At 47.5% G+C, this 27,439-nt stretch overlaps 4 protein-coding genes across 5 annotated transcripts in view; 3 read left to right on the top strand and 1 right to left on the bottom strand.

The window, feature by feature from the left end:
• Positions 1 to 10,315, top strand: part of LOC143527599 (teneurin-2-like) — a 30,144-nt gene extending 19,829 nt beyond the window's left edge. Inside the window, 8 exon segments of the mRNA XM_077022908.1 lie at positions 1,381 to 1,535; positions 1,757 to 2,658; positions 3,486 to 3,661; positions 5,158 to 5,393; positions 5,518 to 5,814; positions 6,048 to 7,665; positions 7,843 to 7,973; positions 8,073 to 10,315. Coding sequence (XP_076879023.1) covers positions 1,381 to 1,535; positions 1,757 to 2,658; positions 3,486 to 3,661; positions 5,158 to 5,393; positions 5,518 to 5,814; positions 6,048 to 7,665; positions 7,843 to 7,973; positions 8,073 to 8,813 — 4,256 coding nt within the window. The 3' untranslated portion in view covers positions 8,814 to 10,315.
• Positions 10,316 to 10,595: 280 nt separating this feature from the next.
• On the top strand, positions 10,596 to 12,404 carry tstd1 (thiosulfate sulfurtransferase like domain containing 1). Its single transcript, XM_077021317.1, has 4 exons — positions 10,596 to 10,681; positions 11,448 to 11,573; positions 11,731 to 11,893; positions 12,205 to 12,404. Exons 1-4 carry the CDS (start codon positions 10,669 to 10,671, stop codon positions 12,257 to 12,259), a joined length of 357 nt encoding a protein of 118 aa, XP_076877432.1. The 5' UTR covers positions 10,596 to 10,668; the 3' UTR covers positions 12,260 to 12,404.
• Positions 12,405 to 13,686: 1,282 nt separating this feature from the next.
• cfap96 (cilia and flagella associated protein 96) lies at positions 13,687 to 16,994 on the top strand. Its single transcript, XM_077021315.1, has 8 exons — positions 13,687 to 14,023; positions 14,218 to 14,323; positions 14,412 to 14,631; positions 15,404 to 15,541; positions 15,848 to 15,923; positions 16,106 to 16,288; positions 16,435 to 16,607; positions 16,860 to 16,994. The coding sequence occupies exons 2-8, from the start codon at positions 14,227 to 14,229 to the stop codon at positions 16,909 to 16,911; spliced, it is 939 nt and encodes a 312-aa protein (XP_076877430.1). The 5' UTR covers positions 13,687 to 14,023; positions 14,218 to 14,226; the 3' UTR covers positions 16,912 to 16,994.
• Positions 16,820 to 27,317, bottom strand: pdlim3b (PDZ and LIM domain 3b). 2 transcript variants are annotated; one of them, XM_077021313.1, is made up of 8 exons: positions 27,162 to 27,316; positions 21,677 to 21,828; positions 21,220 to 21,304; positions 19,178 to 19,245; positions 18,689 to 18,892; positions 18,298 to 18,425; positions 18,112 to 18,223; positions 16,820 to 17,976 (listed from the first exon to the last, which is right to left on the bottom strand). In XM_077021313.1, exons 1-8 carry the CDS (start codon positions 27,288 to 27,290, stop codon positions 17,787 to 17,789), a joined length of 1,068 nt encoding a protein of 355 aa, XP_076877428.1. In that variant the 5' UTR covers positions 27,291 to 27,316; the 3' UTR covers positions 16,820 to 17,786. The 2 variants fall into 2 exon arrangements, with proteins under 2 accessions (XP_076877428.1, XP_076877429.1); XM_077021314.1 differs by lacking the exons at positions 18,689 to 18,892; positions 19,178 to 19,245 and adding an exon at positions 19,957 to 20,144 and having other exon boundaries at positions 27,162 to 27,317.
• Positions 27,318 to 27,439: the final 122 nt, after the last annotated feature.

The following is a 27,439-nucleotide window of genomic DNA, read 5'->3' as shown; positions in this document are numbered from 1 at the left end:
GAGCTACGGCCCAAAAATTGCTGGCTATGACAGAAAGGTGTCAGAACAGAGAACATTGCTTTGAGATGCCAGTTTGGTCAGAGTGCCCACGCTGACCTTGTCCACCACTGAAAGCTCCAACAGCGGACATGTGATGGTTAGAGTTGGACCATGGAGAAATGTAAGATGGTGGCTGGGTTCTGATAATCACGTTTCCTTTTTACGTCGTGCGAATGGCTAGGTGTGTGTGCATCGCTCACCTGTGGTGCACCATGATGCATTGTGGGAAGAAGCAGAGCCAGTAGTACTGGACTTGAGGTGTGCTGGGAAACCTTGTGTTCTGGCCATTATGTTCCTGGTCCCAGCTACCCAAACATCGTTGAAGATCGAGTACACCCTTTCACGCTAGCTGTATTCTCTAATAGTAATATTAATAGCATCGTTCGGCAGGATAATGACCCCTGCTGCACTCTAAAATTGGTTCAGAAACAGTTTGAGGAACATGATAAAGAGGTGTTGACAAGAGCCTCTAAATTCCCTTAGATCTCAATCTACAGCTTGGAGGACTTAAAGGATCTGCTAACATCTTCATGCTAAATAGCACTGGACACCTTCTGAGCTCCCATGGAGTCCATGTGTCGATGGGTCAGGGCTGTTTTGACAGCACAAGGGCGCGTGCACAATATTAGACAGCTTCAGTGTTACGGTTGATGGGTATATACTAATGCAGTAGATGTGCTCATGCAAATGACTTCTTGCGACGGTAAAAAGGAGCAGAATCTTGACACTAAACTGTCGGAAATGTCACACCATACATTTTCCTCCACCGACTTCAAAGTGACGCTCGCGCAGATCTCAGCAGGCCAACCCACGTGGGCGTGTGCAGCAGTTGCCCTCTGTGGCCCGCGACCCCCACGTGAGTGCGTGTGGCAGGTGACCTCCAGAGTCCCGGTACCACCCCACCGCCCCCAGCCCACCCCTGGCCCCTGCCCCTGTCTGCCCGTCTCTCTGCAGGGGAGCAGCTTTGACCTCCACACAGCCCTATCTATTTGTTTGCATCGCGTCGTCTCAGAGAGATATTCCGGTCCACTTCATCCGCTGCCCCCCGGTGCGAACTGATGCTCGGAGATGCAGGTGACATGCGTTAGATGCGTAGTGTTTACTGTGGAAAAACGGGGAAGGGGGGGCATTTGAGCATTTAAAAGCTTTCGACTTCCAACTCCCAGACGGCATTTAAGTTGATGGAACCTTTGAGGAAAGACAGGAGTTTTGACAGACCATCTCTCTCTCTCCGTCATTCTCGAGTTCTCTCCCTTTTATCTGTGCGCCTCTGTCTCTGTTTTCTATCACTGTCTCTTTCTGACTTTCTTCTCATTGTCTTGGTCTGTCTCATGCGCGAAGGTATCGCGGTGGACAAGAACGGGCTCATGTATTTTGTGGATGCCACCATGATCCGAAAGGTGGACCAGAACGGCATCATCTCCACTCTGCTGGGCGCCAACGACCTTACAGCCGTCCGGCCGCTCAGCTGTGACGCCAGCATGGACGTTAGTCAGGTGAGGGGGTGGGGCTTAGACCAGGTGCATCCCACACTGAAGTCAATGCCTCACTCATTGGGAGCAGTCAGTGAACTCACAGCCTTAGCCAGACATGGAGTGCCAGTCAGTTGCCAGAAGGCAGTTCAGCTCCACTCCACGTGTCATTCGTAGTCGACCCTTGACCCAAGGAACCCTCTGAAGAAGGTTGAAGGTCACATTTGAATGTTTTTCCATTTCAGGTGCGTTTGGAGTGGCCCACCGACCTGGCTGTGAACCCCATGGACAACTCGCTCTACGTGCTGGAGAACAACGTGATCTTGCGCATCACGGAGAACCACCAGGTGAGCATCATCGCAGGGCGTCCCATGCACTGCCTGGTCCCGGGCATCGACTACTCGCTCAGCCGCCTGGCCATCCACTCCGCTCTGGAGAGCGCCACGGCCATCGCCGTCTCTCACTCCGGCGTGCTCTACATCGCCGAGACGGACGAGAAGAAGATCAACCGCGTGCGGCAGGTGAGCGCCGACGGCGAGATCTCGCTGCTGGCCGGCGCGGCGTCCGAGTGCGACTGCAAGAACGACGTCAACTGTAACTGCTTCTCCGGCGACGAGGGCTACGCCACGGACGCGGGCCTCAACTCGCCCGCCTCCCTGGCCGTGGCGCCGGACGGGACGCTCTTCATCGCAGACCTCAATAACATCCGCATACGGGCCGTGCGCGCCAACAGCCCCGCACTCAGCCCGACGGGACACTACGAGGTGGCATCGCCGCGCGATCAAGAGCTCTACGTGTTTAGCGAGGAGGGCCTCCACCTGCAGACCATCAGCCTGGTCAGTGGCATGGCCCTCTACAACTTCAGCTACGGGCCAGACGGGGAGCTCGCCGCCCTGGTGGACAACAGCAACGTCACGCTAAGGGTGAGAAGGGAGGGTGGCAACCAGGGAGGCGGCCAGGGCGGGGCCGGGCTCCTCAGGCTCCTCCTCCTGCCAGAGAACCAGGTCGTGACACTGGGGTTGGACCCGGCCAGGAACCTACGCTCCGTCTCCGCCCTGGGCCAGGAGATAGTGCAGCTCACCTACAGCGGCAGCACGGGGCTGCTGGCCAGCAAAGCCGACGAGACCGGCTGGACCACGTTTTACGAGTAAGTGTATACGCGCTCATGTGAGTCTAACAACAGAAACGTTTCTTTAAATGTTCGAAGTGAGCAAATGTTTAACTTGTTATGGAGGTATTGGGAACTTAACTGAGTTCAATTAAAATGGTTTAGTATAGCCTTTTTTTTACAACAGCTTTGTAGAGACAAGGCTCACACAGACTTTTTTTTGACTTCAAATTGATTGTTGAGGTTTACATGAGTTGTCTGTGCTTCTGCAACTGTGTGAAATCAGAAGGTATATAAAAAAAACTGTTTTACACACAATAATATGTGTAACAATACCTCCATCTGTTGTCCGCCCGCGGTACTGCACCTTTCTGGGAGGAAGGACTCCACGCAGAGATGTTCCCTGCACTCCACTGGCACACACATCAGTCAGGCTGAGACAGATCTGTAACAAGTTCCAAACATGGTCCCCAATGGAATGCTACAAAAAGAGAGAGGGGGGGAGAGAGAGAGAAAGAGAGAGAAGAAGAGAGAGAGGAAGAGAGTGGCTGCCAAGAACTCTGCTGAGCCCACACAGAGACTCTCACCACAGGAAACGTCTGCTGATCTCTTGATCTTAGCTATTTCCCTTGAAGGTCACATTATGAACACACCCAGGCATTATGAACACACCCAGGCAGCAGACACCTCTGGACCGTCCGCACACTCTCACTGTGCCTTCTGCACCTTTGACATTGAAACCCACTGTGCAACATTTTGAAATGGCTCATTTGAACCTGCAACAATCAGATCAAGCTTCAATCAAAAAGTTACAAATCATAATTGCGTAATTATAATTGTGTAATTGTTGTAATTGCTACCTACAGGTATGACAGTGAAGGGAGACTGACCAACGTGACGTATCCTACCGGCACAGTCACCAGTCTGCACAGAGAGATCGAGAAGTCCATCAACGTTGACATCGAGAGCTCCAACAGAGATGACGATGTCACGGTCATCACCAATCTTTCATCAGTGGAGGCCTCCTACACTGTTGTGCAAGGTGTGTACCCTGAGGACAGCTACATGTCTGGGCTTGTCCAGCAGAAGGCCAAGGCTGTTGACTTTGTGTACCAATTCTCAACCCATCTGAGGACCTGTACATGTGTTAAGTGGATTTTGATCATCATATTGTTTATTACATTTACAACCTAAAAACATCTAAGGTGCTTTGCCTTTAAATCTACAAAGAATATTATTTATTCTAATGTATTGAATATTTACATTTAAAAAAACATATATGCACATAAAGCTACTGTATATGCTGTATAGACTTATCAAAAAAAAAATTACACCATACACTGTTTGACGCAGTCCCTTTTAACTTGCCCCATGTTCAGTCCTGTTTAAGGGTGCTGGGGTTGAATGTTTGCAGTTACTGTTATACGCAGGGTACAGACACACTGAGTGCTCTGCTGTTAGCAGCTCTCGCTGTCAGGCGTCTGTGCGGGGGTGGGGCAGAGCCGTACGAGTGTGAGGGCTGCAGACACTGCAGTCAGGCTGACGTCCCCGTGTCCCCGCGTCCCCGCGTCCCCACGTCCCCGCGTCCCCACGTCCTGGGCTCAGTCAGAACCCTTGCCGCGCCAAACGTGATTGGGGTGAAATTCATTACCTCACTGCCAGTAAATCCTCCCTGTCTCCTGCACCAGCAGCCCCATGTTCCCAGAGCCTATTTCAGCTGTTTAGGAAAAAGTGTGTGTGTGTGTGTGTGTGTGTGTGTGTGTGTGTGACAGAGAGAGAGAGAAAGATAGATAGATAGAGAGAGAGAGAGAGAGAGAGAGAGAGAGAGAGAGAGAATTAAAGCAGATAGACAGTGAGACAGACAGAGAGAAAGAGACAGCTAGGGACTAGGGACTGACAGGACTTTCTCCATGTGACCCCTGACCTCCAACGAGGCAGGACCTAGAGTCAGACTCCTCCACATCACAGGAGCCTGTGGGGGGGAAAAGGTTTGAAAGTTTAATTACAGAGTCAACCCTGGAGGGCCAGTGCAAGCGGAAGACCACCGTGAAGGTGGCAGCTCCATAAACCATCAGACAGTACCTGCTCAGGTTCTGTTCACTCTGATCAGTCTCAGGACCCCCCCACTTCCTCCTCTGAACCTCCTCTGTTATACAGTTAAGCAAATAAAAGGAATCCCCAAAGCTTCCATAAAAGCATTCAGTCTGTTAGTCTGTATAATGCAGCATGTGCTGTTGGAGTACGGGCGAGAGTTTCCAGCAGCCGACATGAATCATTTATAGATTGTAATTCTTTTATGGATGCTGGGTATTCCAGAGCATGCTATGCTTCTTTATGATGTTGTAACAAGAGATGTAAGAGGCACCATAGAACATATTTTCCACCATAACACTGACGACTGCCCACTGTGTTTTTGAGAAAGAGGATAAAAGGAAATGAGGGTTTTTTTTCGAAGTGTTTGGCCAGCTTAGTTCAGACATGAAAAATTATACCGTTCATGTCCGCAATGAATTTTTGGCTCTCTGTTGCCCTCTGCAGACCAAGTGCGGAACAGCTACCAGCTGTGTAACAATGGTACTCTGAGAGTGATGTACGCTAACGGCATGGGAATCAGCTACCACACAGAGCCTCACATCCTGGCCGGTTCAGTAAGCCCCACCATCGGCCGCAGAAACATCACCCTGCCCACCGACAACGGCCTGAACTCCATCGAATGGCGGCTGCGCAAAGAAGTGACCAAGGGGAAGGTCACTGTGTTTGGCAGGAAACTAAGGGTGAGCCAGGCCTACAAAACACAGCGTGTCACTTGCGAAACACCATTGGATGGCTTTGAAACATGAAAAGCCGGAGGCACCGCCCTCACCCTAGCCCCGCCCCTAACGAATCTCTGCCTCGCAGGCTCACGGGCGCAACCTGCTCTCCATCGACTTCGACCGCAACATGCGGACGGAGAAGATCTACGACGACCACAGGAAGTTCACGCTGCGCATCACCTACGACGCCCAGGGCCGGCCGGCCATCTGGCAGCCCAGCAGCAGCCTGGCCGTGGTCAACGTGTCCTACTCTGCTGCGGGACAGCTGGTGGGCCTTCACCGAGGGAGCATGAGCGAGCGGACCGTCTTCGACGCTCGCGGACGCATCCTCTCGCGCTCCTTCGTCGACGGCAAGGTGTGGAGCTACAGTTACCTGGACAAGGTGAGCACGTACCTGAGACAAGGTCCTCTGGGCCACTGAGAATCAGTGCTTCACAGCACGTTGAGCACACGTGTGTTGAGAGTAGAGAGTTCAAAAGGTGGTTACAGTAGGCATGCCGTTGGACTCTGTCGGTTAAAATTGGTCTGTAAGTGTCTATAATCTCATTTAAGTGTAATTACGATGCTTAGTGCCATCGGTGACTCTTGCAGTCTTGTGTTCTTCCCTCTGTGCAGTCGATGGTGTTGCTTCTCCAGAGTCAGAGGCAGTACATCTTTGAATTCGACTCATCCGATCGCATCACCGCGGTCACCATGCCCAGCGTAGCTCGCCACACCATGTTCACCCACGTCTCCATCGGCTACATCCGAAACACCTACAACCCTCCCGAAAGCAACGCCTCCATCATCTATGACTTCAGCGAGGACGGAAGGCCCCGGGCCACGTACTTCCTAGGCACGGGACGTCGTGTCCTCTACAAGTACGGCAAGCTGGCCAAGCTCTCCGAGATCTTGTACGACAGCACGGCGGTCACCTTCGGCTACGACGAGACAGCCGGCGTGCTCAAGATGGTCAACCTGCAGAGCGGTGGATTCTCCTGCACCATCCGCTACCGCAAGATGGGCCCCCTGGTGGACAAACAGATGTACCGCTTCTCGGAGGAGGGCATGGTGAACGCTCGCTTCGACTACACCTACCACGACAACAGCTTCCGCATCGCCAGCATGAAGCCCGTGATCAGCGAGACTCCGCTTCCCGTGGACCTGTACCGCTACGACGAGATCTCCGGCAAGGTGGAGCACTTCGGCAAGTTCGGCGTTATCTACTACGACATCAACCAGATCATCACCACGGCGGTGATGACGCTGAGCAAGCACTTTGACGCGCACGGGCGCATCAAAGAGGTGCAGTACGAGATCTTCCGCTCGCTCATGTACTGGATGACGGTGCAGTACGACGGGATGGGGCGCGTGATCAAGCGCGAGCTGAAGATCGGCCCCTACGCCAACACCACGCAGTACCGCTACGAGTACGACGGCGACGGGCAGCTCAGCGGCGTCAAGGTCAACGACTGGTCCACGTGGCGCTACAGCTATGACCTGAACGGAAACCTGCACCTGCTGAACCCGGGCAACAGCGCACGACTCACCCCGCTCCGCTTTGACTTACGCGACCGCATCACCCGCCTGGGCGACGTGCAGTACCGCCTGGACGAAGACGGCTTCCTCAGCCAGCGGGGCTCCGACGTCTTCGACTACAACTCCAAAGGCCAGTTAGCGCGTGCCTACAATCGGGCGGCTGGCGGTTGGAGTGTGCAGTACCGCTACGATGGCCTTGGCCGCCGGGTCTCCACCAAGAACAGCCTGGGCCAGCATCTGCAGTTCTTCTACGCCGACCTGAGCAACCCGGTGCGCGTCACGCACGTGTTCAACCACTCCAGCTCGGAGATCGCCTCACTCTACTACGACTTGCAAGGCCATCTGTTCGCCATGGAGGTGAGCAGTGGGGAGGAGTACTACATCGCCTCCGACAACACCGGAACGCCCCTGGCCGTCTTCAGCAGCAATGGGCAGATGATCAAGCAGGTGCAATACACGGCGTACGGCGAGGTGTACCACGACTCCAATCCCGAGTTCCAGCTGGTCGTCGGCTTCCATGGCGGCCTTTACGATCCGCTGACCAAGTTGGTGCACTTCACGCAGAGGGACTACGATGTGCTGGCGGCGAGGTGGACGTCGCCAGACTACACGATGTGGCAGAAGATTGGCAAAGACCTGGCGCCGTTCAACCTGTACACGTTCAAGAACAACAACCCTCTCAGCGACATGCTGGACGTGAAGAATTACGTGACAGGTAAGCGTTTCCACCTTCCACCTGTCACGTTTTACGGTAGTGTCCTGGAAACTCTCGCAACAATTGATACACAACAAACTTCTCACACTGCGTCAACAGCTGAATTACAAGTATTTGTACTATTCACTAATACAGTATTTGTGACTGTATTAAAAATGTTTTATCTGCCTTGTCCAGATGTGAAGAGCTGGCTGGTGATGTTTGGCTTCCAGCTCAGTAACATCATTCCTGGCTTCCCCAAGCATACGTTGTACTTTGTGGAACCACCGTATGAGCTACTTGCCAGCCAGGAGTGTGAAAATGGCCAGGTAGTGTTTCCATATCACATCCGGAGCGTAGTCTAGCTCCACACGGTCCACATGGACAAATGTAGATGTAAATAAAAGGTTCTTGCTGTCTTCTCCCAGCAGCTCATGTCTGGGGTTCAGCAGGAGGCTGAGAGGCACAACCAGGCTTTCATGGCTCTGGAGGGCCAGCTGTTAAACAAGGAGCGCCGATCCAGGTATGAGAAGCAAGGCCGCTGGTTCGGTACCGTCACGCCCATCATCGGCCGCGGGGTGATGTTCGCCGTGAAGGAGGGCCGCGTGGTGACGGGGGTCTCCAGCATGGCCAGCGACGACAGCAGGAAGGTGGCACTGGTGCTCAACGGCGCCGTCTACCTGGAGGGCACGCACCACACGCAGGACGGCCGCGACTGCCACTTCTTCGTGAAGATCGGCTCGGCCGACGCCGACCTGCTGGCGTTGGGCCTCACCAACGGGCGCAGGGTGCTGGAGAGCGGCGTCAACGTGACGGTGAGCGGGCGCACGCGGCGCGGCGTGGTCGTGGACTTCCGCACGGCCGCGCTGTCGCTGAGCGTGCGCTACGGGCAGGCGACGGACGTCCTGGACGAGGAACGCGCACGCCTGCAGGAGTTAGCCAGGCAGCGGGCCTTGGCAGGCGCGTGGCTCCGGGAGCAGCAACGAGCCCGGGACGGCAGGGAGGGCGGGCGGCTGTGGACCGAGGGGGAGAAGCAGCAGCTGCTCTCCACGGGGAAGGTGCAGGGCTACGACGGGTACTACATCCTGCCCGTGGAGCAATACCCCGAACTGGCAGATAGCACCACTAACATACAGTTCCTGAGACAGAACGAGATGGGGAAGAGGTAACAAAACAATAGTCCCTTTTTTTGGTCTATTTTTCTTTCTCTTCTCTGCAAACCACTCCTCCTGCGTTTCTTACCCCCCCGTTCTCCTCTTATTTAAATCTCCTTTACCCGTGGAGAATAAACAAATGTAAAGGGTAACTCTCTGAACACTGCAGGGACTTTTAAAAAGAACATTATTAATACTGCCACTGGCAAAAAATAACAATTTCAAAGAACTTCTCTTTGTTTTTGAACAATGGAAAAAGCACTGATAGACTGCAAACAACAGCTGTTGCTAAAACATGAAAAATCCCCTTTTTAAAAAAGAGTAGCTATTTTTCACCCATATTTTTGGGTTATGAGAGCATGCTGGAGCAAGACGTTCCCCCGTGCACTCATGTGATCTGGATCTAATCGGGGAGGGAGCTCTCTCGAGCTGCTAGAGACCCAGTCAGAACGTTGGAGCGGCACGGCGGCGTCTCGGTGGGGCGGAGCCAAAGTCTCGGGCCTCGCTCTCTCGACAACAGCACTGACGTCTACAGCCACAGCAAGCCACCATCCACCACACCCTGCTTTACGTTCACTGAAGAAAACAAACACACTACCAAGGCAACTGTTTTTGAAAAAAAAATATATAAAAAAAAAAAAAATGGCTATATTTGCGTAAAGTCAATGTCAGACAGATTTGTTTTAGCAGTGGAAGATTAGAATAATATCAACGTCATGTCAGATATCGCTGGAGTTCAGAGTGGGCTTTAGATAGTTTTGTAAGTCTCAGTTGCAGAACAATGATGAGACTCTCACCGGGGCACTTCTGTACAGAAGCATTGGAAACAAACAAAATAAAAGCTCACGCTGTCAAGATTAAAAGGTTTATTTATTTGAATTTTATGTTATTTATTTATTTATTATTCTTAGTACTCTATGACAATCATGAAGGAGTCACCATTTTTAGCTAAGAAAATGAACACTGGCATTTTCTTTTGTAAAATATGTAAGAAAATGTCCATTATGTTTTTATATTAATTTTGATTTGCTTAAGCAAATTAGTCATAGAAAACAATGATTTATGTAAAGTGTTTTAAAATGGTTTATACTTTAAATAAAGTTTAAAACTGTGAAATTTGTTTTTCAAAATATATCTGTATGTACAGTGTATAGATTTACCTTTATGCAGCATAGTAGAATATTGTTCATAATATCAAGTTTTATATTTCTAACAAGAAGTGGCTTGTAATGTGCGAACCTATAGCTGGTATAATGATGCTAGGATTTTGTGACACTCAGATATCTCAGATAAACAATATTGATCCCCAGTTTGATGTTTTGTTTGTTTAGGTTTGTTTTATGCAGAAAAGTTGCTGTACTAGAACCCAAAACCGTAGAAATGGATTCTATCCACTGTGAAGAGACTCATTATGGATGTCATTATGTACCAAATCAGTATTGAGGGTTTCTTACACGTAAGCAAGACTCTTCTGAGACCGTATCAATAAAAGGTTTACTTCATGTGAGTTTAGCGGGTCTGCTGCATCTGTGTTGCTGTTTCATTACTGCGATTGAGTCACGACAAAACATCGTTTGTCAACAATCTGTTAGTGGTTTTGGCTTGAGAGAAATTTTACAAATTGACAAGCTGTTGAATAGATAGAATTTAAAACACAATATCTGGATTAACAAAGTGGATTAGTGGATTAAGCTAATAAAGTAAACACAATTAGGGAGCTTTTATTTTGAAGTTTTTCACGGGGTCTGTGAGACACACTGCGCTTTGGTCTCGGGTTACGCCACGCCCACTCATCATGTCCATAATAGGAAGTACAGTAAGTAGTACATTTCCTTCATCCCTCGGGGGTTCTTAGCAAGATAGGAACAAGATGGCAAATGCAGGTAATGTAAATGTTTTACAATATATATCCAGTTTTTTTACCATCACGAGACAATATTCCTATAGACGATGTTTCGATGCGATATTTATTTTTTTTAATACTGAGCAACAGGCTGTGAGCGCTTCAGGTAACTGGGAACGTCACTTCGAAACTCAAAATACTGTTTGGATATTTAGAGTTTAAGAAGATTAAGAGTAGCGTATTCCCGGGTGGGTGCTACACTTTGGGTTTATTACTTTGGACAGTTTTGGGATTATTAATGCATATTTCATTAATTCTTGGACATTCCTTGTTTGGTTGCATTTTAGCCGACCGTATTTTCTTCCATGGATGTGACTGTCACTGAATTATTATAAAATAATCTCTGGGGGTTGTTTACATGACGCCACTTAATCCGAATAATTATTATTATCTTGCATATCTGGGAATCTTTTAATATTAGGGAATTTAAAATATTAATCAAAATTCACAATGAACAGTTCACTCAATAGTTTATCTTAAATACATTAATAATCAAAAATATTTATTTATGCAGTTTAGTTACAACCCACCCAGATTTCTGCTAGAAATAATGAGCTGTGTAGATTTGGGATAATGAGATTAAGATATGCTCTACAATTATTGCCTAGTCATTGTTTTACGTTGTCACGTCTTTCCGGTTTCTCTGGTTCTCCAAGCGTCATCGCATGTTGTGTCTACAGTAAGCTGCTCTACAACTGAGCATTGTTCATAAGTGTAAGGCTTGAAGCACTTCAACCTCATTGTAGATATGGAGATCTCCTACAGCGACCTGGTGTCCCTCAGGAAGACAAGCGAAGAGCTCCTGCTTGTAGATGTGCGCTCCCAAGAAGAAGTGTCTAAAGGACGCATCCCTGGATCCATTCATGTGCCAGGTGACTTATTTTATATATATATATATATATATATATATATATATATATATATATATATATATATATATATATATATATACTTCAGACAGTTATTATACTTATTTATTAAAGACATTATTGTAAATTACAATGTAATGTGGTAACTATAATGTTTCAGTGGGCGAGGTGGAAAGTGTGTTCTCACTGGACCCAGATGCTTTCCGTGAAAGAACCGGTGTGGCCAGGCCGCCTCTGGACTGTCCTGCCCTGATCTTCCACTGTCAGCTGGGTCGGCGTGGAGAAGCTGCCACACAGACCGCTAGGCGCCTCGGATTCAAAAAGTATGATGATAATTAACGGCGTTATGAATTGTTTATAAACAAATCTGCAATAGTAGAATGCACATATGAATAGATGATAGTCATCTTATCATCATAGTCCTTCAATCTAAAACCTCTCTCTCTTTCTCTGTGTGTCTCTGTGTATGTGTGTGTGTCTGTCTCTCCCTCTCACTCTCTATCTGTGTGCATGTCTGTGTGTGTGTGTCTCTCTCTCTCTCTCTCTCTCTCTCTCTCTCTCTGTGTGTGTGTGTGTGTGTGTGTGTGTGTGTGTGTGTGTGTGTGTGTGTGTGTGCACGCGCATGCATATGAAGTGCGCGTAACTACTCTGGAGGTTATAAGGAATGGTCAGAGAAAGAATGCAAATGACACCAGCTTCACCAAACACGTGCTACACTAGATCTGGCAATTGCAACATTTGTGACTATTAGACAAGGTTTCTATGTTCAGTTGGATAAAACTATTTAATTTTTTTTGGCATTTGGACTACCTCAGAAATAAAATGTTAAATGTGTTATAGAATTTATAGTGATTTTCAGTTGAATTGCATATTTTTTTTTATGTACTAACGTTGTACCCTTATGAAGTGTGTAGACATATTTTATTTAAAACATATAAAGAATGTAGGACTGAATAAGTTTTATATTAGTTTGCTTATTTCAATCTAGACTTCTTGCAAAATTTGGCCCATGGTGTTTTTTTTATTATTATTAATTTTGCTCATGCGCACAAAACGTGTTCTGTTGGCTAAGCGGCATACTCGTGTAAGGTGAAATCTGAAGCTCGGAGATCACAAGATGGAGACATACACTGACCTTTGTTGTTCTTTCGGGTAATTATGTTCATCTTACAGAAACTGAATGTTTAGTGTACTCCGTATAAACGGTTGTGTTTGACCAAGGAATAATCATTTAGGTTGACGTACATACACATATGGGGTGTTAAACAGTTGGAGATGTAGTTTGGTAGCTACCACTCTTTATGACAGTAGTCTGCTTCTCAGGACACAGTGTTGAAGTTCACTCTCTGTGCTGTGTCCATCTTCTGAGATGTTCTCAACACGCAGTGTGCCACTCTGGGTGGCGCCATTACTCCAGGCTGCGTCCAGACTCAAGGCCGACCGGGCCAGGCGTAGGAAGACCTACCGTCTGATCCAGCGTCAGTTAGTAAGACCAACGTTACAGTCGTAAATCTGTGAACTATAGCTACACCATGTGCTGAACGTGTTCAAGACGTCGGTGCACCGATTCGTCGTCAGATGCACCACAAAGTGGGATGCAGGGGGTGTGATGATAAGCCCACCTACATTTACCCTGCTGAGCTCAAGACCATGATCCGTACTGCCTTCCCGGGGGACCCACGTGCCTATGATGACCCACAACACGACAACGTAGGATTAGATCACTGAAATATTTGTACTGTCTTAAATCTAATGTGTGGATCGTGTTTTATTCACTGACTAACCTTCGCTTTAGGTGTTTATTGTCACCATGGATGACTTAAACGGATTGAGTTCGTCTGAATAAAGGCGAAGTCCAAACGGCGATTCCCCTCTTCAAATAGTTTATCCATCTGTTACTTTGGTTAAATGTCGCATTGTTGCATGCCAGACACACAAATGTTCAATAAATGGAAATCGAATTGAAAAGCGTTTGTTATAGTTTTTTTCATATAGGATGTGATTTTAAGTGGTTATGTGGTCCGTAGATCTGATCTACCCGAGCGGGTGAATGTCTCCATCACATAACCGACCTGAAGGTTTATCATGCAGCCTGTGTAGTGACTAGAAGGACCACAATCCTGCTGATTAAAGTATCCAGCGTCGCTTTTCCTTGGCTAAATGTTAAACAGAAATAAATGATTGCATTGTAGAAAACTGGTAATTGCTGAAGAAATGGTCACTGTACGTCGGGATAATTTGAATTTAGCCGTTTATTTAGCTGCATTAGGTGGTTGGGTGTATGGCACACACATCCCGTAGGTCTGGGGACAGGGTGGTGGTTACACGATACCAAGGAAACACACGTAAACAAGTGGAGCTGCGACCCACAACCTTAACGACAATAACGATAACAACCTTAACGTTGCCGCTTGACTACGAACATAGTTTAAGGTCGGTAGTTATTAGTAAAGGTATGTACCACCTTTTTCCTTAGTTATTTTGTCGGTCAAAGTAGCCTATTACAGGATAACCTTAGCTAAAGCCAAATTTTATGCGTCGATACTGCGTTAATAATTCAAATATTTAAGAAACGTTTAAAGTTTTAGGATACATGTTTCATTTTTGTTGTTGCATGTATTTATTTATGCTGTATTTATGTATTGAGTTTCACACAATGCCACCTGAGGGAAAATCTGATATGGAGCGAGTGGGCCTTTTCAAGGAGATGGGCTACATCTGCATAGGGGACAAATACACTCCCTTTATTTACCGTAAGCCTAGACAACAGTCATACTGACATCTGAGGTAAATCAAACTTGAGGTACTGCAATATGATTCTTGTTATTGCTTTCTTAAAAGGTCCATTTAATGAATCTGCACACAAGAATAAACAGATGCTTTCTGAAGGTCCCAAGACAAAGTCTGCACTTCAGACTGGCTACTTTGACACTCAGTTCAAGAGGATTTTTGAGAGAGAGGCACTGACAGACTTTATCAAACTCCAAAGACAGTATAAGATCCAGCAAGCAAAGAAGAACCTGGGAAAGGCCTTCTTACCCAGCAATGGAATAAAGAAATCGTAGGTTGACCACTCTTCCCCTCCTCTTCTTAATCAGGATTTATTTTTTAAACTGCATTTACACAATTGTATTATTTAGCGTTTAAAAACAGCAGACTCCTGAGGTCTGAAATAACAGGTGCGCATTAACATTGCAGCACACCAAGACTTCCTCAGAGTCAGTGCAGTAGAATAGCCAGCAGAGCAACAGAACCACTTTTGACCCGCTGATGACCTCATGTTGGGGAGGAAAAGGCACTCTGTGCATCTCGTTATGCTGTAAATCCACTTAATGTAGTGATGTCAATCCAGGGGGAATTTGCTGAGTCATGGTTACCTTGTGCCACTGACTGACCTTTAGTGGAGTGTATCTAAGCAGGGCTCAGCCCACAGCAAAGTGAAATAAAGTAGTGATGCGGTGCGGTGTGACAGAATCGTTTTGGAAAGAGCACGTGAAAAGCTCCACTAGCATCTTGGGACAGGATCTCCAGCCAGTGTGCCGTTATGATCTTAAGTCCAGGACCAGGAAGACACCACAATGGCCATGACATCGTGGCATAGCATATTCGACATGTACAGATAACATCAACATAACAAGATAGCAGGCCAATTTGGGTCAGATTAAATAAGTGCTTTTTTTTAGAATGGAGGAAGTATCAGTTTATGGTGAAGAATTATCCCAACATCCCAACATGCGCCACAAATGGACTGCTGTTGAATTGGGGTTTATCCCTTTCTGTACCTTTCACTAACGTCTCAGTACTCCTAAGATATATGTGTTTGATCTCTGCAGATCAGGAATGGGCAGCTACTACGGAACACTGGGGGGTCCAGTCCTGGCATTTAGTCCCCTGCAGGTTCCCAGGAAACCATACAAAGCTCCAGGCAAGAACATGTACACCAACCCCCCCAAGAAAGGGAGTGGATATGGGTCAGTGAAGACTTTCTCACTTGCATGATTCTACGCAACATATTGGAGCCAATATTAAAATGGATCTCTGGCCTTTTATAGTCTTGAATCCCAACACCAATAGAGTGAGACAGGTTTTGGTCTTCGAGGACTTAGATACAATTCTGTTGTTTTGCTCTAAGAAGTGACATAGCTGCTTGGGTTGATCCCAAACAAAGGCAAAAGTTGGGATGCAGTGCTGTAACTCAGATATCGCCACCCAGTTATTAATAATTGTTTAATTCCGGCTGGTACTGAGACTAATATATCTTCTTGTCTGTTTAAAAGCTTCCCAGATGTCACCCTATCCAAACTAGACCCACATTCTGCTGAACCCTATGACCGAGCAAGAGAGATTCTAAAGGTATAAATTCAAGACTGAAGTATTATTGCTTGAGGCTGTTGTAATAAAAACAGCTAATGACTAGCTTAGATTCTTCGGTCATACCCTCTTGCTGCATTTTGTTAAGAACAAGTATCCAAGCAACTCGTGTGCAGATAATTATTTTTAGCTTTTGCTAAAAAGAGTGCTAATTTGTTTTCTAGCGTGAGATGGCAGCTCACAAATCAAAGTTGAAAGGCGGACCATTTCGTTCGAACCTCCATCCAAAGGAATGCTTTGACAGCAACCCGTATAAGTCTGAGAGACCTTTACCAGCCTCAAACAAGTCTGAGGAGAAAAAGACACACTTTGCTGTGCCTTTCAAACCGAGCTCTCCCAGCAAAACGGTACTCAGCACGATGGGATTTGATGGGCTCTATTCACCGCGTGTAGTGGCTGATTGAAGGGTCATAACATATCCATTCAACATTATAGCATTTCTATTCCATGGCCATTACTTGATCAATACATTTCCTAATTGTGTTTATTTTAGATTGGAGGAATGAAAGCTGGGACATTCGAGTCTTACCCGTCACACTCTGCAGACCCTTACTTCACCAGGAAGCCCAAGAAAGCAACCACAAACAAGGAAGGAAAGATCTTCCACCCGTCCCCTGGCCCCAAGAGTACTCCAGTCAAGAGTATAATCTCTCTCAACGTGAACAAGTAAGACTCCGGCAAAATATCCATGTTATGCACAAGAAGGGCAAAGATGCTCCTTACAGTATAGCTCCTCTGAAGATCAAATGTAGTCGTGTGGTAATCATTCCACTCTGTCATATCCACAACAACACTGATAATCCTTAGCTACTGTAAAATGTTGAAAAATACTGTCTCATTCTAATTATAATAATCCCACATGTGCACACTGCAGAAGGGAATCTGCACATTACATTTGTATTTTTTTTTTATTCACAGGGTTTTGAACTCCACAAACTATAATCAAATCCAGTCTGTAATGGCATATTAAGAGAACAGGATGTCTAGCAGGTGACCTGGTTATAAAACATTTTAACATTGCATTTTTTTTTATTTTGCTGTTAAAATTAAACATCAATTCTGTACTTGTGTCTGGTGTTATTTTCGCTCCAGTCAGTCCTTGCATAGCTATTTTATGTTTGCCTGTCAAGGACATTTTTTTTACTTGAAGGTCACAGCAGTGACCTTATCTAGTGCTAATAATGTTTCTAAGCATTCCTGGAGTTAGCTTCATGATTTCATGATTGAAAGTTCAAATTATTCTTTGCTGTCCCTGGTTAGTTATATTTGGTAATGTAACCATGATTCAGTCGACATAATCATAGATGATAATTTGTAGTGGTTTAACATTAGAACATATGATAATACAGTATACAATCAACTACATTTACAAAAAGATCAGTGTATATTCTGTAACAAATTAACACAGATCAGAGAATATCTCGTAGCCTGTTTTGAATTTGAAATCCAATCTTGAATTCACTTCTAAGGTTTCATACAGGTTCACACGTTACACAAACACCATATCATTACATATATAAACACCACATCATTACATATATCAGCATGTATAGAAAGTGGCTGGCGCTTAAGAGAAAAATGTGTGTTCTAAATGTACAGCAGAATACAACAGTGAAATTCAGAATTTTATCAGGATTCAGAAAGAGGGGCTCAAGAATCTAACCGTATCAGTAGGTGGGGTTTGGCGTTTCTCAGGTAAAGGCTAAATAAGGCCCTGAGAAGTGAACTTGCAAATGATCATGCAAGCACATAAAAGCAGACTTCATTTAGCATCAGAATGCACACCTGTCCTAGCAGCTTCGACACACTCGTAGTGAGCAAGCATTAATCGCTCCTGCACGTCACTTAAGAGTTGGGGTACACGGTGACCAGGTTGTGGCCCTCCGGAGGTCTCATCCGGATACGAGCATGAGACTCGCAGTACAGCTGCCCCTCCACCACAAAGTAGCCCATCTGCTTCAGGTTCACGCCGCAGTCCGAGCAGACGAAACAGGCGGGGTGGCGGAACTTGTCCCGCGCCTTCACCACGGGGCCCCTGTTCGTCAGCCACAAGCAGGCAGAAAAGGACAAAGGTCAAATTTCAGGAGCGTGTGTGTAGGTGTGGGGGGGCATCCGTCACTGCCCCTCCTGGCAGGCTGTTTGCGAGGGCGGGGTACACTCATATACTCACACAATGCCGTTGCCACACTTGTCACAGAGGGGCAGTTTCTGGAGCGAGGCCGAAGACGTCTGGGGTTTGGTCACCGGCGCCTTGACGCTTCTGGTTATCAGAGGCTTCGTACCTGTCAGAAGAAGTGACGTGAGCTCCAGCATCGCTGACGCTCATTGTTGGTAACCGTCGAACACCGTGACTCACCGTCACTCTCTACAAAGTCCTGCAGAGCCCTGAAGGAACCGGACTGGCGGGGCGCCTGCTGCCTCTCGTGATCGTCCTGCAGCATCTGGTACACGTGAGAGTCCTCGATGGAGGTCAGGACCTTCCCGCTGAGAGAAAGGCAGGACAAAATCATCTCAATATTGATCCTCCATACAGAAATTACATCTGGCACTTAATGTCCCAAGCGTACTGCTTAAATCCTGGGACTAATATAATACAACCCCTCAGCATCAGTTTATAACTGCATCTAAACGCTTTATAAATTTATGTTCAGTTTACTTATAAAACTGGAGTTACTGGTTTACTGTAATGCTAGATTCTGAGTTGGTAGGCTAACTGCAGGCTATACCAGATATTGAGCTTTGGTTACCTGGGTGGCACCTCATTGCCTACAGTGGACATCTGAGTTTGGTGTAGTGCTTCTGCCAAAGCGGCATCCGAGTATAAATTAATGGGAGTGTTATACAGAGCAAGATGGGCCGGGGCCTTGTTTTGACCGTGATTAGTAACTGGTGCTGCCTGGGAGCAAGGTGCTTGAACTACATTTCCCATCATCCCACGAGATGTGTTATCTCTGAGGTGTGGTGACAAAAGCCAGATGAAACGGTGTTGGTCAAACAGGTATAAGCACAGCAAAGAGTGGAAGAAGAAAGAAAAAATGAAACAGTAGGTTAGAAAGGTCAAACATCTAGTTGTTTACATGCTATAAGAAAATAACGATCAATGTGATATAATGTTAAAATTCATCTAAGAAATCTGTTTTGGTCATAGAGTGGATTTGAATGTTTTATTGATCTGTTTTATCTTATTATGTGACCATAAACCAGGAAACATAATGATCTAATAATAATCTAGTGACCTGCTTTGGCCTGCAGCTATGAAGGGTTTTGGCCTGACATTATACTTGTGTTCGAAGTAGCCAAGATCCTGTAAGATATAAGAAAGGAAGGAAGGGAAGTTTAGAGACACAGGAAATGTTACACAGGGAGAGAGCAGAGGTCCTCTAAAGTCCCGCCTGTCTTCACCAAAGCCAGTTTGTGCCCCTAAGGTCTTCTAAGGTCCTTCTGCTGCAAGGGCCAGGCGGTGGGTCCTGACACACATCCCCCCTGTAACTACATACCTTTGATATTGCTTTCAGTGTAGTTACTGAATAATTCACAATAATTACTGAATATTATGCCTTAAGATTAATAATTAAGTAATACGTGTGGAGTCTAAGAGATTAAGCAAACTGAAACAGAATAAAACCACATGAGAAAACTGATTCCACATAATTTTAAGTGTAAAATGAAATGTTCTTCAATATTTTTGTCCACCGTATCCAACCAGCATAATCATGTTGCACCCTAACTGAAGATCTGAAGATCTGCTCCATAAACCGATTGCGTGCATCTTGCAGGACTTAGGAGAACATCTGGCACACATGAAGATGTGTTAAGGTCATGGCGCACATGAAGATGTGTTAAGGTCATGGCATACATGAAGGTGTGTTAAGGTCATGGCACACATGAAGGTGTGTTAAGGTCATGGCACACATGAAGGTGTGTTAAGGTCATGCGTTAGATGCCAGGCAGGTCATGGAGGCCCAGAGAGCAGGAGATAGAAGCTCTTCGGGTAGCCACGGAGGCCACCACTCACCCCTTGGGCCTGTCATGCGGCAAGCTTTGGATCTGTCCGTGCAGGGCGTCCTGGATGTTCCCGTCTGAGTACAGCCCTATAGGGGTGTTGTAGGACGAGCTCACCACCTGCCTTTTGTCGTCCAGGATAGCAGCAGCCGTGAATGGCTGTGCCCTTCTGTTATGGCCTGTGCCTATGGGCTTATATTCCTGCACGTGGTGGACACACGAACACATCACGCGTGCGGCAGTCAAAGCATCACACAGACAGCGCAGTTCATTTCAACAAATTGCTGGATGAAATGGACAATTTTGTGTGGTTTGCACTCTAGCTATTTTGTTTTATTTTGCAACTAAATCATACAGTGAGCAGGATTGTAAGTGAATACTTCATAATGACATACTTTACGTTTGCTACTTCTGCTTAGTATAGGCCAAGCTGTACTTATTCACCTCTCATTGCATAATGGCGTTCAGATTTGCCAGCTATTTAAAGGTGGGCAAAAGTGCTTTGGTTGTGTACATTATGACATGGTCTTAGAGTAAGACACTTTGTTTTAGTCAGATTAGTCTAATCTAAGTCATATTCTGTAAATTTCCATAAAACAAAAATGGCTACATTCTTTTAGCATTGTAGTCGATGAAAAACTCTTGTTTTCCAAGAAGGCTCCTTACTGGCTTCTTCATACTTCAGATGCCGTGAGTTCATTGGCTGGTTAGTGGAACACAATGCTTTAGATTGTTATGGGAAAACAAGCTAGGTGTGTTTTCCAGACCTACCTATCCTAACCTCTTCTGTTGCAACACCATATTCTAACTGTTGGTTGTACCACACATTGTGTCCTTCTTTTCTTCAGTGAGTACAATATAAAACAGACAATATAAATTTTTCTTGAATGAATGAGATCCCCAAATGTGTAAAATCCAGTAGATGTCAGCAATGTCAGGAATCATTAAGAGGTGATAGACATCTGTGTGTGTGTGTGTGTGTGTGTGTGTGTGTGTGTGTGCGTGCGTGCGTGCCTGCGTGAGACATCAAGCCGACTGTACTCTGCCCCAAACTAAGCACCAGTCAGCATTGGGTTAGCTGGAGTTTAAAAAGATACCCAGACATCTCTGATTTTTTGCCGTGACCTATTGGCCAACAGCAGATCGCTGAGATACAAATCAACCTTTGCTGCATTCAGATCAACCACAGCCATGACAGACAGTCTGTGCACTGAAGCATCCAGACTCTCATGCACCCAAACCAGTTTTAGAGCGTAACTCCTGCATGCCTCTTCACCTGCTGCTCTGCCTCCAGGTTGAGCTTGAATGGGTGCGATTTACCTTCCTCAACGACTTGTGGGGACCAGAGCTTCGTTTCAGGCCTGGAGAACACACAGGAACATGAGTATACTAATGAAATGTGTCACAAGAAGCAGTATGATCAAACATGGTTAGGGCTACACATGGCGTCTGGGCTGTAACCTGTATTTGTGTCATCCATACAAGGTCCAGGGTATGGATACAAGGCTTGGTTCAATGGGGAAAAACACATCCCAAAGCATCTACTTTGCACCAGCTACGCTCACAAGCAATTAGAAGATCGCTTTGATTTTTAAAGCTTTAACCGTTTAGTAGATGGAATAAAACGACTAGGATGCAATGTTTAACTGATATAATAAGTTAATGTACTAAAACTGAGGGGCATTGTTTTCCACATGAAAAACCCCAACCTCTCGTTCCTGACTGACGCTCACCGCTCTATCTTGAGGCAGATTTGGGACGTGGAGTCTTTAATCTTGTTCTGGGCCTCAGCGTGCGTCATGCCCTCCGTCGAGACTCCCTCGATAGCCAGGATGACGTCGCCAGGGCACAGGTTGACCAGAGATGCCTTACTGCCTGGTGTCACCTGGAAAACAAGGTGTTTTTGTTGTACTTTCACCAGAACATCTGAAGTGAATGAACAGACATTGACTAAGCAAACATATCATAATCATAATAAAATTAATAAAATGTATTCATTGCATTTCCAACGAAGGACATGCTACTGCTACTAATGATAATAATATTTTCTTGTATAGCACTCTATTCATTAATGAAATATATAGTATAAATATAATACAAATCAATACAATTAGATATAAGACAAGTAATGTCACGGTGGGGAGGCCGGGTTGCCGCTAGTGGGTGCCTGTCACAGTCAGAGGCGGTCTTTGCATAGAGGCGTGGCTAGGCAACTGCCTTGGGCCCCTCCCACTACAGCCCACTGTATGGGCCCCCTGATTAGCTGACTTATTTCTCGCATATTAATATTGATGGGCCCCATAGCAAAATTCGCCTTGAGCCCCCAAATTTCTAAGTCCGCCACTGGTCACAGTACACGCTGCTTCCCAACACACGCCCCTGAGCACCAAACTACTCCCTCTGTCCCAATCGCCACAGTACTGGCACCTGGCCCTTGTTATGTTGTGCACCTTTTTTAAACCCAGTGATGCACATTGTCCCGTTGGAAGCTCAAGCCTGGACCTCCTACCCTTGTCTGTACTGGTGGTGTCTGTTTGCTATTGTTTCGTGTTCTTTTCTGATGGAGAATAAAGATCACTCAATGCAACCATCGCCTTCGGTCGCCTCTGTTCCTGCGTTACAAGCAATGTAAAACAAAGAATTAAAAATAAAGAATAAAGTGCAATGCTAAATTTAGTCCAGGCTAATTAAAGCGGACTGGGACAGGTATCTTAACTATGCCTCCATCACTAGGTCACTAGGGAGGGAATTACAACCCAAGGGGGAAAAAACTGTCCGGACATTCTTAACTCGGGTAGAAAGGTACAGATTTCTGTCCTTAGCTCTAAGACCTCATTGTGGAAACGCACAAAAATATGGATTAGGGTCAGACCATATCTGTCAACAAACACAGATGTTTTGATGTTGACTGTATAGTTTATTATCTGTTGATACCGAATATACAGCTATCTGAGGACCTCCTCCAATGCTGACTATAAATAGTAGAGTGGATGTGTCAGAGAGGGGTTCGGTATCGCGTGGGTTTCGGCGGGATGGGTGTGTGGGGTGAGGGGTGAGGGGTGGGGGTGTGGGGGTGAGGGGTGAGTGTGTGGGGGTGAGGGGTGAGTGTGTGGGGGTGAGGGGTGTGTGTGTGGGGGTGAGTGTATGGGGGTGAGGGGTGGGGGTGAGGGGTGGGTGTGTGGGGGTGAGGGGTGTGTGTGTGGGGGTGAGGGCTGGGGGGTGTGAGGGGTGAGTGTGTGGGGGTGAGGGGTGTGTGTGTGGGGGTGAGGGCTGGGGGGTGTGAGGGGTGAGTGTGTGGGGGTGAGGGGTGTGTGTGTGGGGGTGAGGGGTGTGTGTGTGGGGGTGAGGGCTGGGGGGTGTGAGGGGTGAGTGTGTGGGGGTGAGGGGTGGGTGTGTGGGGGTGAGGGGTGTGTGTGTGGGGGTGAGGGGTGTGTGTGTGGGGGTGAGGGCTGGGGGGTGTGAGGGGTGAGTGTGTGGGGGTGAGGGGTGAGTGTGTGGGGGTGAGGGGTGTGTGTGTGGGGGTGAGGGCTGGGGGGTGTGAGGGATGAGTGTGTGGGGGTGAGGGGTGTGTGTGTGGGGGTGAGTGTGTGGGGGTGAGGGGTGTGTGTGTGGGGGTGAGGGCTGGGGGGGGTGTGAGGGGTGAGTGTGTGGGGGTGAGGGGTGGGTGTGTGGGGGTGAGGGGTGTGTGTGTGGGGGTGAGTGTGTGGGGGTGAGGGGTGTGTGTGTGGGGGTGAGGGCTGGGGGGGGGTGTGAGGGGTGAGTGTGTGGGGGTGAGGGGTGGGTGTGTGGGGGTGAGGGGTGTGTGTGTGGGGGTGAGGGCTGGGGGGTGTGAGGGGTGAGTGTGTGGGGGTGAGGGGTGAGTGTGTGGGGGTGAGGGGTGTGTGTGTGGGGGTGAGGGCTGGGGGGTGTGAGGGGTGAGTGTGTGGGGGTGAGGGGTGTGTGTGTGGGGGTGAGGGGTGTGTGTGTGGGGGTGAGTGTGTGGGGGTGAGGGGTGTGTGTGTGGGGGTGAGGGCTGGGGGGGGTGTGAGGGGTGAGTGTGTGGGGGTGAGGGGTGGGTGTGTGGGGGTGAGGGGTGTGTGTGTGGGTGTGAGGGGTGAGTGTGTGGGGGTGAGGGGTGGGTGTGTGGGGGTGAGGGGTGTGTGTGTGAGGGATCCAGCTTGGCCTATTGGCGGCACACTGATCTAAGCGCCGTGGCATTCGCTTTGCCATCCAAAGGTTCCGACTCGCTCTCGCACTCCTTCATTAGGAGAGCCTGACATCATCCCTCACTCCTCTCTTCCCTGACATCATCCCCCACTTCTCTCTTCCCTGACCAGGCTCATTTTCTGAGGTATTTACTCCCTGCGGACGTTTACCTCATCGGCTCGATGGCTCTGATGAAGCCGCCCTGGTAGAATTCCCCTTCACCACCAGAAATGTGAGTTTTGACCCGAATCTGGTAGATGTTTAAGATCACAGGTTTCCCCGTCACTAGTGACAGCACCGTAGAGATTTATGAGGTTTTATTTTGACCTCCTGACGTACTGGCGGATGATATTGACCGAAAATTGTAGCGTTTAAAGTTGCGTTCCCCGTGTTTCTCTGGGAATGTCTTGATTAGCCCTCATCTCCAGCATGTTGGCCAAAGCACAAACTACCCACCTGCCAACCTAGCCGCAGTACTGTGTGAGAACTGCGTTGACAAGCAGCAACTACAGCGTGTGAGGTGAAGTGAAGCCTGCACGCCTCTCCTGCACACACCTGCCGTCCCAGCGGTGCTTCAAGCAAAGACAATGAACATCGGATTGCTCCCGTGACACCATTCCCAGCAGATGCACAATGGGTTCTGTCCAGCGGAACTAAGGCTGTCTTTCTGAGACAAGAACAAGGCGCTACGAACGCCCCCGCGCGCGCGGACGGGCGCTAAACCTGCAGCAGCGACGCACGCGACGGGAGCTCGTTCTCAGGTGTGCACTGTGCAGCACCTGTTGTCCGTTTCGTGCTGCTCCGGTTTGCGGTCCTGACGACCAAAGCTAACCGCAGGAGTCCATCTACATCACAAACAATGTAGACGGAGTTGTGTGTCATATCTGACATTCCTGTAACTACATGCCTGAATGTGTGTATGACGCCTACACCTGAAAGATGTGCAGATATGGGCCTGCGGGGTGAAGATGTCAGGTAACCATGTCAGATTATTTCCGCAGAGCTTTGCACTTAAACCCAGACACCGAGTGCATCAGGCCTTTAATTGAGTAAATCTCTCTGATCTTGGATCAGGTCACTAGTACACGGGGCCAAAGCCGAGGGTTCCCGCCGCAGCTGAATTGCAACTCCATCCATCTGAATTACCGCATTTGCTTTGAAATCAGATCCACCTCTTAAGGGCGATGCGGGCAGAGTTAGCTCACGCTAAGATGGATGTTGCAGGAGAAACGTTAAACGAGAGTACTAACGAAACCACAGGGATTTGCTGTGGAAATGAGATCACCACTTCCAACCCAAGCAAACTGCTGTAGTCTCTAACCAGGCAGGACACCTTAGTGGAGTTTGTCATGACAGCATGTTCATGTTTTTTTTTTTTTTGCTCTATATATAGACCATAGAAAAGATGTCAGAGCGGAGATCTATATTTTCTTCACGTTATTGAAATAATGTCTGTGCTATTGTTACTTTAATTATCTGATCAAAGACCTGCAGAGACACTTCAGTGCAGACATTCAGTACACAATGAAAAAATCGACAGGGAGCTCTGTCTTTTTAAGCTAGTCTCCTCGAAAAGAGGCCTCGTTCAGTTTCCCTGTTTCTTTACATTTGTAAGACATTTGTAAGACCAGAAAGGACTTGAAGAGTAGTCACAGTTTTAAAGGTAAAGAAGCGTGAAGGATTTACTCTCAGTGCACAAGCTACTACATTTCAGCTGCCTTACATCAGAAATCTAAAGTCAGACTGTCCTGTACACAACCTTAAATGGCTTCCTGTTTTAGTATAGAGCTCCTGAATATTTAGCTCATTGATCTGATCATCGGTCTCCTGCTCACTCATGGTTAATTACACTTTTGTGCTACTGGGTTTTCCTTCTGTTAGCAGACGCTCCGGGTTAAGAGATCAACGGTGCGTCACTCAGCAACAGGTGTGGAGAACCCCTTTTAGCAACAGGTGTGGGGATCTATAGATACTGTGTGTGTGTGTGTGTGTGTGTGTGTGTGTGTGTGTGTGTGTGTGTGTGTGTGTGTGTGTGCGCGCGCGTGGGAGAGAGAGTGTCTGATGTGGGACTGTGATGACAGTCATTTCAGAATTTAAAGGGTGTTCTGTAGCCAAAATATTTAATCTCTCTGAAAATAAGGCCGATGGGGGAGGGGCCAGCTAAGAGAGGGGGAGGGGCCAGCTAAGAGAGCTGTCACTCAGTCCCATACTGTAGGGAAGAATTCCTCCTCGTTGTTTCTGCCCCTGCTCCAGATGACTGCTGTTAACACCAGGAATGTGTGCGCGGGTATGTGTGTGTGTGTGTGTGTGTGTGTGTGTGTGTGTGTGTGTGTGTGTGTGTGTGTGTGTGTGTAGTTGTGAGAATACCAGGCACTTAATGCAGTCGACCCAATTTGGGTGCCGTTGTAATACTGGCCTACAGTATATTTAGCACTGTGACGAGAGGTGAATTATCCATGTATTTTGCAAATGAATGAGTGAATGTGACACCTAGCAGCTATATGAGTAGAGCAGGCTAGTGTACACCAGAGTCGCAGTAAACATGGACCTGTCCGTTAGATATCAAAATAAATCATGCTGGTATTGAGATGTAGTGCAGTCTGGAAATGAAATCTCAGAAACACACATCTATTACCAAAGCAACCTCTGTAAACATCATATCACTACAGAAACATTACAGATAAGTGCTCTGTTATATATACAACACTACGTACTCATAGCAACATGTCCTCACCCAAACTATAAGTTATAGTTAAATAACCACAGATCCCTGACAGTGCTCTCAACTCAGATGTAAGACGTCCAGACCTTTGCCTTGTAATCTTCAGCTGGGATTCCTATGTGGCTTTTGGAAAGGATTCTTGTGGTTTTTAAGGCTGACCTATTGGCTTCCCATGTCTTGGGCCAAGCTTCCCAGTACATCAAAGACTTCCTTATCTCCCAAAGCCTCCCCAACCCTGCTGAAACGTCTGGAACAACGGGCACCAGAGCAAAGCTGCTCACCACGGTCCCTCCGTCCCCTCTCTCACTCACCCTGGTGATGGTCAAGGGCTGCTTGAAGTCCGTGCCCCCAGCCAGGCGAAAGCCCCAGGGCCCCGGCCCCTGCAGCAGCACGTTCTGTGGCATGTCTCGTGTCCTCGGGATCTCCCGCTGCTCTGGCATGCGGGTCGCTCTCCTCTTTTATCCCAGCGCCTGGCGGGCAGCTGCACTACTGCGAGAATCAGCTGTCCCTCCTCCTGACCTGCCCCCCTTTGATTGGCAGCCAGCGCCTGTGTGTGTGTGTGTGTGTGTGTGTGTGTGTGTGTGTGTGT

This window comes from Brachyhypopomus gauderio, chromosome 11 (genome assembly GCF_052324685.1).
Source record: "Brachyhypopomus gauderio isolate BG-103 chromosome 11, BGAUD_0.2, whole genome shotgun sequence".
Taxonomy (NCBI): Eukaryota; Metazoa; Chordata; class Actinopteri; order Gymnotiformes; family Hypopomidae; genus Brachyhypopomus; species Brachyhypopomus gauderio.
Note: the sequence above shows the minus strand (reverse complement) of the source record. Positions and strands in the feature narration are given on the sequence as shown.

Excerpts from the sequence above, each read along its gene's own strand:
- tstd1 (XM_077021317.1), top strand. Across the intron at positions 11,574-11,730 it reads TGGATCCATTCATGTGCCAG|TGGGCGAGGTGGAAAGTGTG; the intron begins GTGACTTATTTT and ends ATAATGTTTCAG. Across the intron at positions 11,894-12,204 it reads AGGCGCCTCGGATTCAAAAA|TGCGCGTAACTACTCTGGAG; the intron begins GTATGATGATAA and ends ATGCATATGAAG.
- cfap96 (XM_077021315.1), top strand. The coding sequence starts at position 14,227 with ATGCCACCTGAGGGAAAATCTGATATGGAGCGAGTGGGCCTTTTCAAG. Across the intron at positions 15,924-16,105 it reads GAGCAAGAGAGATTCTAAAG|CGTGAGATGGCAGCTCACAA; the intron begins GTATAAATTCAA and ends TTTGTTTTCTAG. Across the intron at positions 16,608-16,859 it reads ATCTCTCTCAACGTGAACAA|GGTTTTGAACTCCACAAACT; the intron begins GTAAGACTCCGG and ends TTTTATTCACAG.
- pdlim3b (XM_077021313.1), bottom strand. The coding sequence starts at position 27,290 with ATGCCAGAGCAGCGGGAGATCCCGAGGACACGAGACATGCCACAGAAC. Across the intron at positions 21,305-21,676 it reads ATCTGCCTCAAGATAGAGCG|GCCTGAAACGAAGCTCTGGT; the intron begins GTGAGCGTCAGT and ends TGTGTTCTCCAG. Across the intron at positions 18,426-18,688 it reads GGCAATGAGGTGCCACCCAG|CGGGAAGGTCCTGACCTCCA; the intron begins GTAACCAAAGCT and ends CCTTTCTCTCAG.